We start from the raw sequence: 13,333 nt of genomic DNA on the forward strand, positions 1-13,333 counted from the left end.
CTTAGGTGCTCCAAAAATTACCAATCACAATAGTCTTTCAGACTATTCTCTGCAATAATAGAATGAAAGCAACCTTCACTCTTAAAGGCAAACTAAAATGAAATGGCAGGCTTAAAATATAAATTGCATGAGACTAACTAGGCTGGAAACAACAGAATTGGGATGCAAAAATCAGGACACTAGCTAGATAGTAGCAAAGAGTTAAAATTGTCCATAAATTAGTTCTGCTATCTAGTAATTTTCCAGACTTTAGTAGCTCAGATTAGGTAGCCTTTAGCAACAAATTCTTGAGAGTGAGATGTAGGAAGGTTGGTGCTTGCATTTTTCTGCTGCCAAAGATTAAAAGCAAAAAGGAAGTCAACTCTTCTAGATTTAAGATTCTCCACAGAAGAGGGTTATTTTGCAAAAATTAGGAAATCTGAAATTCTTACTCTGTATGGATGGAGAAAATCTTATGTCTGAAACTCTGGAAAACTGGACAATGCCAAACTAAAATAATCAATAGTCAAGGTCAGTGCGGGTATTTCCAGCAGGTGGTCTATGCATAATAGAGTATGCATAATAGAAAAACAAATTAACTGACTGCAAGAAGTCTCCAAGGCGGGAGGGAGTACTGTAGTTAACACATCCACTTCTCTCTCTTACACGCACACAAATCCCACCTGCTCTGCCTGCAAGAGCTCAGCGCCCTAAAACTACCGAATGCTGCTAGTGCCTCCATCTTCAATCATTTCTATTGGGTTCATCAAGTTCATCAAGAATCATAAGGTACAACAGTATTGTGGAACTGAAGAGGTTGCTTCACCAGGATCAGGGCTGAAGGCAGAGGTGGAGTCACATGGTCAGAAGTGATGGCAAGGACAGTAGGGCGGAAGTAGCTGGAAAATGCAAGGAGGGCGGGCCGCCCGATTAACCAATCCTGGTGGAGGTAGCGGCAGCTGCGGCAGTGGCTTCCCTTCGAGGAGCAGCAGCACCTGGGATGTCATATCCATGCCTCAGGCCCCCACTACTGAATCGCGAGGCTGAGGAGGTCGGCAAACAGACCCTGAAGGGGCAGAGTCATCTTCTGCACCAGCGCTGTTCTTAGCTAGCGAGCTCGGCTTGGGTGATCAGCTGTGAACCGGCCCCTGCCACAGCCGCTCACCCAAGCCGAGCCCGCCATCCAAGGACATAGCGCCAGTGAAGAAGACGGCTCTGGAGAAGACCCCTTCAGGGTCTGTTTTCCGACCTCCTCAGCCTCGCGATTCAGCAGCGGGGGCCAGGGGTGTGGACGTGACATCCCCAGTGTTGTTGCTCCTCGAAGGGAAGCCACCTCAGCAGTTTCCACCGCCGCTGCCTCCGCTGGGACTGGTTAACTTGGGCAGCCCGCCCGCCTTGTCCCTGCCAGCCGGAGGCCCTCAGCAGACACCTGGAAAGTGACGCTTTCCTGCTGGTGCTATGCCCAGCACCCTGCCCATCCTCCTGCCAAGTGCTGCCGGGTGGCCTCAGCAGCATTCAATGTATAAGATGCACCCAAATTTTAAAGCATTCTTTTTAGGTAAAAAGTTCCGTCTTATACCCCCCAAAAATACGGTGTATGATTGCAGAAGGATCTTACAATATCTAGATATAGAATCTGTGCCGATCTTGGAAGAATGACTGTATCTGTGTACAACACAGATTTCTTTCTTTTCTTAGGTTGGCTATCTTTATTTAAGAGGAAAAGTATGTTGAGCATAGTATGAAACTCATTTTCCAAGTTACTGAGTTAATTTGATCTTCCAGGATGGCCTGAACACAATGTATTTTTTACCTCACTATCTACTGCACCATTCTTATCCTGATGGGGAGCTTCATAGGCATCCATTTGTTGTTTAGAAACTTTAGCCAATTTCTCAGCAAGTTCTCTCCAGCGCTGAGACACTTCTACAGCTGTAGTCAGTAGAACAAAATCCTGAATTAGCTTGACAACCAAGCCTTGACAGTCCATTTTCAATAATGCCTGAGAAAAGAAAAAAATGAGATTAGTCATTGAAGTTCTGGAGAATTTGCTGTAATTTGATAATTGGCAAGATACATCCATACACACATCTTTGTTTATAAAAGTACAAATGTACTTTTAAAAAATGTATATGAATAGCAAAAAAAATACGCAGAGTTTTAGTAATGGTAGACATGCATTATTGAAAAATAAATAATTTACTTTGGAAAAGACAGCTGATTGATGCAAATGTAGTAAACCAACCCTGCATAATATAGTTTGAAAAGCCAAAGTTTGGGTAGAATTGTTTGGAGTTGTCCCAAATGAAAGGACACGAAACAGTGGATTTAAATCACAAGTAAGTAGATTTTTAATAGACATCAGAGAAAAAATTTTGTTTAATTTTTTAAAAAATATATTTTTAATTAAATTGCAAAGACAGACAAAACATGCATTACATGTAACATTTAGTGGAGCAACAATCGCTCCTCTCAAAGTAGAAGTCATCTTTATATTTATAATAAGTAAAAAATAAAAATAAAAACTAATCTTCTCATTGTTTATAAAATACTTAGATGTATCAATTGTAAAATTGTAAAAACACATCTACAACATTTAAAAATATATAGAAATTTTAAAATTATAACTTGAAATGAACTATGAAGAAAAAAAGAGAGAAATGGTAGAAGAGGAAAGAAGGAGTTTATCTTTACATTGTAAATAATCCCTGTGTAATACAATATAACTACTAGGTACAAATATATTTAAAATAGTGTAAAAATAAGGTTATCTCTGTTTCTTTGTATCCCACCAGATATGTACCTTTTGCCAAACCTCATAAAATTCTGATTCTTCTTGATTTTTCAACCTTCTCGTCATCATGTCAAGCTCAGCGCATTCTAAGACTTTCTTAAATATATCAGTTTCTTTTGGGGTCTCAAAGTCTTTCCATTTTTGAGCAAAAGCTATTCTAGCTGCTACTAAAATGTGGATTATTAAATAATATACAGTGATACCTTGTCTTACAAACTTAATTGGTTCCGGGACGAGGTTCTTAAGGTGAAACGTTTGTAAGACAAAACAATGTTTCCCATAGGAATCAATGGAAAAGTGATTAATGCGTGCAAGCCCAAAATCCACTCCTTTTGCCAGCCGAAGCGCCCGTTTTTGCGCTGCTAAGATTCCCCTGAGGCTCCCCTCCATGGGAAACCCCACCTCTGGACTTCTGTGTTTTTGCAATGCTGCAGAGAAATCCCAGCAGGGGAATCCCAGCATTGTAAAAACGGACGCTTCGCTGGCAATGGAAGTCCAGAGGTGAGGTTTCCCAGCAAAGGGAGCATCAGTGAAATCGTAGCATCGCAAACCCACCTCCGGACCTCTGTGTTTTTGCAATGCTGCAAATTCACTGAGGCTCCCCTCGCCGGGAAACTCCACCTTCGGACTTCCGTTGCCAGCGAAGCGCCCGTTTTTGTGCTGCTGGGAGTCCCCTGCTGGGATTCTCGTGCAGCATCACAAAAACACGGAAGTCCAGAGATGGGGTTTCCCAGGGAATGGAGCCTCAGGGGAATTCCAGCGGCGCAAAAATGGGTGCTTCACTGGCAATGGAAGTCCGGAGGCGGGGCATCCCAGTGGCGGCGGTGGGTTTGTAAGGTGAAAAGTTTGTAAGAAGAGGCAAAAAACCCTTAAACCCCGGGTTTGTATCTCAAAAAGTTTGTATGATGAGGCGTTTGTAAGACGAGGTATCACTGTATGTCTTTTTTGTATTTCTTATTTGAAATGCCTAATAAAAAGAATTCTGGTGTTTTCTTAATTTCTTGCTGGGTTATTTCTTTTAGCCATTTTTCTATTAAATTCCAGTATTCTTTTGCTTTTGGGCATGTCCAAAAGTGTACAATCACTGGATGGGAAGATTGACTTGATACAACAAACTCTAAAAGAGAGCAAACAGTATACACAGATAAAGTCTAGGTTTCAGAAAGATAAAACAACATATATACTTAGAAAGGACAATAACATTTTAGGTAAATTATTAACAACAAATCAAAAGAAGTTAATTGGAAAAACATATAAATTTTTAATTAATTGTAAAAATACAGAATGGACATTAAAGGACAATATGATAAGCTGGTGTAGAAACTTAAACAAAGAGATTGACTTAAATACTTGGGAAAATGTATGGACACATAACTGGAGAATAACAAGGTCAACTTCCTTTAAAGAAAATAAAATTAAAATGCTTTATAGATGGGATCTGCCACCTAATAGAATTTCAAAAATGTTCCAAACTGCGTCACCCAATTGTTGGAAATGTAAGGAAGAAATAGGTATGTACTATCAGAGAAAATTTTCTAATGGTGTTGACCTATACCAGGAAGTGATGAATTTTTATTGGAGGAATTAAAACAGCAACTAGATGGTGAAGGGTTGGTCTAATAGTGGAATCATACCCTGGTCAAGGTCATTTGCAGCTCTTATAGCTTATGCTTAGAATCAGGTTAGGCCCACACAACATGTGTAAAGTCTGGTATAATTCTTGTTGTCATTGATTTTGAATCTATATTTCTCGAATGGACGTGGAAACTTTTATTTAAAATATTTATTCCCGTTAAACAAAACTTGAAGCAATTTACAATTAAATATAGCACACAGTGATTGATACAATATCAAAATTTAACTTTAAAAAAATATATATTTTATTGGTTTTGCACATAAGGTTACATAAAACAAACATAAAACAGTACACAGTGCATGTGGCCATCACCCGACTGACAATAACCATCACCACCAATTGCAGGGGGTTCAAATATTTACTAGATTATGTTCTTTTTTTTCCTTAGCTCTAATTTGCATTTGTTTACTATTCAAAGTGATTTGAGTTTATTTTTCACATTTTCGTCGCAAATTCGACTCAACATATAATCTTTCACCTTATTCCATCGTACCATTGGCTTCTCCAATTTATTTTCATCAAACTTGTTTAATCTTATTTCCATGATTTCGAAATGAATGTGATCAACCATGTACCAATACCAGTTCTGTAATGTCCATTTTATAGGCTCTTTCCAACCCAATACCACTACCGCTTGAGCGCTTTCCAATGCTGCAGTTTTTATTTCTTTAAAATCTCTTAGTTCTCTTTGTTTAATTAATATCGCTATTTCTTTTGTAATTATCCAATTAATGTTTAGCATTTTATTTATTTCATTCTGCACTTCCTTCCAAAATTTCTGAACTTCAACACACTTCCAGAACATATGCATGAAAATTCCTTTCCTTTGGCAACCATGCCGACAATTACCTTTCCCTTTCCCCTGGAAGTGTGCAAGTTGTGCCGGTGTATAATAACATTTATGTAAATTTTTTCTTCTCATCTCTTTAACTCTTGTATTCTTAATCTTATATATATTTTCTACTATTTCTTTCATTTCACTTTCATCTATTTGTAAATCATTTTGCCAGCATCTTGTCAAGCCTTTTATTACTCCCTCTTCCGCTTGCGATAATATTCTGTATATATTACTAGCTTGTGCTTTGGTATCGTTAATCTTTTCTTTTAAAATTTTCTCTAAGTTATTTTCTTCTCTCAAGAAAGCTTCTTTATTCTCACTTTTATTTAAATATTTACATATTGCATTAATCTGCAGCCATTTCTGTTGACCCAACCACCATTCCAGCCGAGTTCTGCTAACTCTTCCATTCAATTCTCATTATCCCTTTACTATCTAATTCTTTTATGATTCTGCTAAAGTTCACATCATTACCTGTATTCAATACATGTAACGTTGATAATTTTGAGTTTCTAGTTCCTAATTTCCCCTGCCATTAAAACCATATTTCTAAAACTGCTTTCAGAGGGTGTTATATTCTTAATTTCAATTTTACTCCATTTTTTAAATAATAACTCTTTATTATTTATATTGTTGATTTCCTTTTCCAGTTTTACCCACTTCTTTCCCCCCCCCATAACTGTAATTCCATTAATCTTTCTATTTGAAATGCTTCTCTATATAACTCTAAGCTCAGGCTCCCCCCCCCTCTTTCTCGTGGGCAAACAGCCATCTTTTCCTTATTCTAGGTCTTTTGTTTCCTTCAATCCAAAAGTTTAGTTTACCATTCCCTCAATTTTGTCCCTGGAAAGGTACCTGGTAAAACCTGAAATAAATACATCATTTTTGGGATAATCATCATTTTAAGGGTTCTAATCTTTGCATTCTTCTCAACCTTTTTTTCTTCCAGTTTTTAAACTGCTTTTGAAGTCTCTTCCATATTGAGTTATAATTAACCATCACAATTTTATTAGGATTTTTTAACAACCAAACTCCTAAATATTTCATTTTGTTTACATCCTAATTTCAATCCTGACACTTTTTATATCTCAATTTGCTCTTTAGGGCCAGTATTTAAACAAATTATCTCTGATTTCTCTATATTAACTGTAAGACCCGGCTGATCTTTAAATTCCTGGAGTAAAATCTTTATTCTTTTCATCATTTCAATTGGGGTTTCAGTCAATGCTATAGCATCATCTGCAAAAAGTTTTAATTCAAGTTTAATTCAAGTTTTCCTATTTGGTAACCTCTCCACTCCTTATCGTTTCTAATTTTATTTGCTAAGACCTCAATTGCCAATGCAAATAGCATTGGGGATAGTGGGCAACCCTGCTTAGTTCCGTTCTGAATTTTAACCTTCTCTGTTCTATTACCATTTACCCTAATATAAGCTATATTATCCTTATAAATTGCTCTTATAATTTGACAAAAGTTGTCTCCCATATTTAAATCTTTACACAATTGAAACAAGTAATTATAGTTAACTTTATCAAAAGCTTTATAGACATCTAACTTTAAAATACCTAGTTTTCTTTTGGTAGTGGTGGCATGGTGTATCACATCAACGTTTCTAATTGGTTCATAAATCTTTCTTCCTTTAACAAATCCATATTGGTCTTCTCCAATTATCTTTGGTAAAATATTCTCTATCCTGTTTGCCAATATTTTCATAAATATTTTATAATCCTGATTAAGTAAGCTGATAGGACGATAGGAACCTGGGTCCATTAAATCACGATCTGACTTTGGGATAGTCATAATCTCTGAAATTTTCCATGACTGTGGAATGTCAAAGGTCTGAAAAACATTGTTAAACAATTTCTCCAAATGCGGTAATAGTTCATTCATATAAGTCTTATAATATTCACCAGTAAAGCCATCTGGGCCTGGAGCTTTAGCAGGTTTTAACCCTTTAATAACTCTAGATATCTCATCATTTGTTATTTTTGCATTTAAGATTTCTCTATCTTCTTCCATTAATTTCTCCTTAACTTCTATAGTTTGCATTGTGATTTGTTCTTTTTTATATAAATTTCCATAAAAGTCTCTCATTATTTTTTCCAGTTCAATATTACTACGTTTTATTGCACCATCCTTATCCTTTAAAGCAGGGATATAGGATTTCTCCTTTCTTTTTTTCAAATAATGTACCATTTGTTTCATTGATTTGTTCCCCCATCCCATAATTCTCTGTTTTACAATCATCTTCATTTTATTCCATTTCTCCTCCTCAAGAGATTGTAGTTTCTTTTTCTTAAATAGTAGTAATGTATTCCAGTCTCTATTTCTTGTAATTTTTAGAGTCTCTTGGATTAGGTCTATCTCTTTAATTATTCTTTCTCTTTCTACTTCCCAAGATTTTTTAATAAAAGTTTCAGTGCTAATGCAATTACCTCTCATAAAAGCCTTGTGTGTATCCCAAACTATTGTTTGCTTAATTTCTCCTGTTTCGTTGATATTAAAGAATTCACACAATTCCTTTTGTAATTTGAGTCTATTTTTTTCACTAACCGAAACCACAGGGTTGTATCTCCAGATCCTTTGTTGTCTATTAACATCCATTTCAATCACTGCTAACAATGGAGCATGATCTGATAACCAAATTCTTTTAACTTCAGCTCTCTTGAGGTGTGCTTCCCCTGTTTTATTCATTAATATATAATCAATACAACTAAATTTATTATGTCTTGCTGAATAAAATGTATCTCTGTTTGCCACGTTTGCATGGAGGTCCAACATATTAATTTTATTTAAATGTAACTTTTTCTCCCCCCCCTCCCTGCTGTTAATTCCAAATTAAAATCACCTGCAAGGATCACTATGCCTTCTGCAAAATTATCTTACTTACGTTTTACATTTATTATGAATTGCTTTGTATTTGCATTTGGAGCATAAATTACTGCTAAGGTTATTACCTTATTATTTATTTTCCCCTTAATGAATAACATTCTACAATCTTTATCACTATTAATATGAATTAATTCGAATGGGACTCTGGTTTATGAGAATTGCAACTCCTCTACTTTTTGTGTTCCCTCTAGAGTCATAAATCCATTTCCAGTCACTATTACTAACTAATTTATCTGATCTTTTCCTTCCTTTATGAGTTTCTGATAAAAACAAAAAATCAACTCTACTATCCCTGGCCAATTTCATAATTCTATAACGTTTTTTCTGCGACGTCATTCCATTCACATTTAATGACATTAGAATCCTTTCACCCATTATACATACTTTTGAATGTGTTTCCCCCTTCTGCAAAACACAGCCTAGTGGAAAAGTCTTTGTTAATTGTCTTGAACCCCCACCCTAGTGCCCCTTCTCCTGCGCCCCCCCGAGGGGGAGGCAATGAAAAGAATTTTCGTTTATCCAAGAGGCACCCCTGGATTTGCATTCCACTGGGGAAACCCCCCCCACCTTTCCCCTTCAAAGACAGTAAAGGAAATCCCCCCTCCTTCCCTCTTTATCCCTTGTTAGTTAGAATAGAATACACAAAGAAGCAAGTTAGTTGAGAACAATAACACCATATTAACAGTTCAGTTCTTATTTTCTCTTTTGACGCGTAATTTTGGATTCTTCTTTTTTTTCTCTTTCCTGGACTAAAGCCAGCTCCTTTTGTAGCGCTGCAATTTTTTCATCTTTTTCTTGATCTGCTGTGCGAATTGGCTGAGCTGTAAACAGGTCTCGAATCGGGTCTTTGTTTTCTCTTCCTCCTTCTGCTGCAGTTTTCTCCTTCCCTGACAATGTCTGCAGATTTAAATCCAAATCAAACCCCAGTTGCTGAAGCAGTTTCTTCCCCTCATCCAAGGATCTTGCTTGGAGAACTTTGGAATCTTTAAAAACCATTGTTATCACTGGGTATTTCCAGGTAAAGCGAACTCCATTCTGAAATAGTTGATTCGCAAGAGGTCTCATTTGGTTTCTTGCCTGGAGCATCTCAGCAGACAAATCTTTTAGAACGCCTTTATAATGTAAATTTGGAGTTTGCTTTAATTCTCTGTAAGTTTCTGCTGCCCTCCTCTCTGAAATAAATCTTATAATAATGTCTCTTTCATTACCTGGATTCCGAGGGCCAAATACCCAGTGCGCTCTCTCAAATTCATTTAGGTCACTTTTGATTTTATTTTCGCAAAGCCATTGATGGATCGCTTGGATAAGACGTTTACTCTCAGCAAAATCTTGCTTAAAGTCTCTTAAGCGCAGATTAGATCTCCTTTGTCTGTCTTCTAAATTATTTATGCGTGACTCATGGCGAACTTTCCCCTCCTCCAGTTTCACAATTCTCACATCTTGTTATTTCGATTGCTCTTTTAAGTCTGTAACTCCTGCACTCACGGCAGCTTTAGCTATTTGCATCTCTTTGAGCTGTTGCCCCATATTTGCAAATGCCGTTAGCAGTGAATCCATTTCCCCCCCCCAAATCTGGAGTAGTCGCCATTTTTCCTTTGTTCTCTATTTTTTCCCCTACTCACATTTAAAACAGTAGCTTGCTTCTCTTTTTGAAATGATCCAAACACATTTTCAAAAACTCCGTTTGATTCTCTTCCTCTCAGTCCACTTTTCACCAAGCCAGAGAGGGTTGTCAGGGGTTAACTTTCACTTTTCTAATTCACATTAGGGAGTTCCCTGTAGAGGCGTCTATCTCTCTCGACGCATGCGCAAATCCCCCCAATATCAAAATTTAACTTCATAATTTTTAAATAATTTTATTCTTTAAAGATATTTTGGTGATTTCATGTGTGTAAATCAAAAACAGAAGTTTTAAGTCATTGTACAGTATATAAGTAGAAATAAACATAAATTATATAATAGATAAATATAACTGTTAAATAATTCTAATCCTATAAATAGATTTTTGCATGTTATTTTGGAAAGATCTCCTTGTAAGAGGAAAATCTGTTAGTATGACAACCGTCATAAGAACAACAACAACAAAAATACCCCACCGCAATTAGCAACCACAGTGTCCTCACCAAACTTACAGGGAACAATAGATAATGTGTTGGGAACAGAAAAATCAAGCTCAATGTTGACTACTCAGAATATATAGGCAATGTTTTAAGCTGTTCAAGAATCAATGAATAAAATCCAAGAAACTATTGCAAAAAATCATGAGGAAACAAAGAAAAATCAAGAATTACACTGAACAGAATTGACGGATACAATTTCATTTCTTGAAATGGATAAGGCTGCTGTTTACTTGAGATTTAAGAATATGTCGGAAGATCTTGGGGGGAGAAATGGCAGAAATTCTAGCTGAAGTCACACTATGAAACAAACAAGACTTAGAGACACAGATGAGGTTTACCGAGTTCACACAAATTATGCATGTCAACACCATTTACCCAAGGAGGTCCAGATACGATTTATCAGAAAAACCATGAGATGAAATCTATAGGAGAATGCGAGAGGAGACAATAACCTACAATGGAAGAGAAATACAAACATTGAAACAGACACCACAGAGAGAAAGAGATCAGAGGAAAGCCTACCAGTTCCTAAGAACTCAACTATCAAGAGACGTTTGATAGTTGAGTTCTTGGTTTGATAATTGATTCTATTGAGAAGGCACGTGAATTTTATGAACATCACTTCTTAGTGGAAGGAGATAAGGAAAGCAGGGAGGAAGTTGAGACCAAAAGTCAAGATGAAGAATTGATAGGGGGAAATGAGGAGAAAAGGAGGCAAGAAAAGGAACAGAGAGAGATAGAAGGTACTAAAAGGAAGGTACAGAGAGAATCAAGGAACACAAGGAAAAAGTTATTAGATAATAAGACTTCCAATTCCGGTTCTGGTGGGGCAGCAGGAGGTAGCTGGGAGACGTTGCTCCCGCTGGACTACGGTGAAAGTTCCAGGATATAGATAATTGATTAGCTCGAGACAGCACTTTTCAATACTGCCTGATGTGGGAAGATCTGTGGCTGAGTCTGAAACTGCCATGGGCTTTATTCGGGGCATTTTGAAACAACAGCAATCAAAGGAAAAATATGGTGAGATCAGATGTTGAGGGGAAGATGGCGGCCGTCTTTGGATGCCACCCCCTCCGCCTCTGTCTCCATCCCTAAAACAGCGGTTGAAAGGAACTAAGGGGTTTTTTGGACTGTTTTGAGATTGCCAACTTAAATTGAAAACGTGAGCTGTGGTGACTGGCAGCTGAGCAAGTGGAAGCTGGGCGGAGTGAAAGCGAGGCAAGCCTGCGTGTGTGTATGTGGAGCCGAGAGGAAACAAAGCAAGTGAAAGCTGAGCTGATAACATCAAAGGGGGCCTCGGGAGCTGGCTAATGAGAGCAGGCAGATCTGGGGTGCTGGTAGTGAGAGCAACCAGTGCCGGAAGATCTGCGGGTCGGAGGGGCCAGGACCGGCCATCGAGAGGAGTTCACAAGGACGGTGGCTGGCCACATCGTGGCCATTTTAGGACCATGTAGAGTACCAGGAAGCTGGAGATGTCGACTTGTCAGAGAGGCCAACATTCAAAAGCAACCTGTGGAAACCAAGACCTGACCAATAAAGACCATGCTCCCTGTATGGAACCAGCTGAGCCAGGAGGAGACCAAAGTTACAACAATGGGGGTGAAAACATATTTAGAAGACAGGAGACTAAGGTGATATCCCACCCTCCCCCCTGGACTACTATTTCTGAAAAAACAGTCATTTCCCCTTATTGCCTTTGGAAGAACTTACCATACCCTTTGTGGAAGAACTGTGACTCAGGAATTTTTTTTAAAGGAGTGACTCGAACTAATGTATTGTATTTTTTAATGAACTGTTTTTAGTGTAAATTAATGTAATTGATCTTTATCTATATTCTTGCTATTTATTATTTTCTACTGTTTTTAGTATTAGTACTTAGTGGGAAGTTTTAAGACAAATGATTAAAACTGGAGGAGTGATATGTGTAGTATGAGTGATTGCAATTGGATGGGTGATGTATATGTCATTGTTTTTTCTGACCTCTGTAGTATTTTTCTGACCTCTGTAGTAATTGGGTTGAGTGTGTATGAGTGCGTAGTTGTGATTTTATGATATTGACTATGTTATATTAATGTTCTTTAACTGACTTTTAAATTTTAATATTAGATTTGTAATGTATTGTACTATTGCTATGTTGTGAGCCATCCCGAGTCTTCGGAGAGGGCTGGCATACAAATCTAATATATTATTATTATTATTATTATTATTATTATTATTATTATTATTATTATTATTGTAAAGTAAGATGGAAGAAGAAATTAAACTGATTTCTCTAAATATTAATGGATTAAACTCACAAATTAAAAGAAAGCAGGGTTTCGCAAGACTCCAAAAACTAAAATTAGACATAGTGTGTATTCAAGAAGTTCACATTTCACAACAAAATAAAACCCAAGTTTTGGGTTATTAGTTAACCCAAAACTTGGCAAAGTATTCACATCTTTAGCACAACAAAAGAAAAGAAGAATGGCAGCTTACATTAAGGATAGACTACAAACAAAATAAATATTTAAACATAACAAAGGCAGGGTTTTTATCAGACCTGGGCAAGATGCGGCCCGGGGACCGGATGCGCCCCCCCCCCCCCGGTGTCTGTGACCAGCCCGCAGAGGTCGGTCCAACTTTTCTAGATAAAAATCAGGTGTTCAAGATATAATATATAACATATAATTATATATATAATATAATATATAATATATAATATAATATAATTATAATTTATAATTTGTAATTATAATATAATATACAGTATTGGGTAGAACTGAGTTAATTATATTAGTTCGGCTCTCTAAAACAATTTCTCATGTGGCCCTATGGCAAAATTAATTGCCCACCCCTGGTTTTGATGGTAAAAATGGATATACATACACAAAAAAAGATTATTGATGATATTATATGCCCCAAATAATAATCAAAATGAATTCTATAGAAATGTATATAAGAAACTAATAGAGTTAGAAAATGAAAATATCTGTTTAATTTGCAATTAAACATAAAAAAAGTTCACAGTTGAAGAATAGATGTGAGGGGATTAAATGGGTCTTCTGCTAGTTAATTGAACAGCCATGGTCCAT

The 13,333-nt window shown here is 36.9% G+C and overlaps 1 protein-coding gene across 3 annotated transcripts in view; it reads right to left on the reverse strand.

Annotated features, from left to right (window-relative positions):
* Window positions 1-13,333, reverse strand: part of SH3BP4 (SH3 domain binding protein 4) — a 193,480-nt gene that overhangs the window by 20,740 nt on the left and 159,407 nt on the right. For all 3 annotated transcript variants that reach the window (XM_070732266.1, XM_070732265.1, XM_070732263.1), the window contains one exon: window positions 1,793-1,981. In XM_070732266.1, the coding sequence (XP_070588367.1) occupies window positions 1,793-1,981 (189 nt within the window). The remainder of the gene's footprint in view (window positions 1-1,792; window positions 1,982-13,333) is intronic.

Source organism: Erythrolamprus reginae, chromosome 1, assembly GCF_031021105.1.
Source record: "Erythrolamprus reginae isolate rEryReg1 chromosome 1, rEryReg1.hap1, whole genome shotgun sequence".
Lineage (NCBI taxonomy): Eukaryota > Metazoa > Chordata > Lepidosauria > Squamata > Dipsadidae > Erythrolamprus > Erythrolamprus reginae.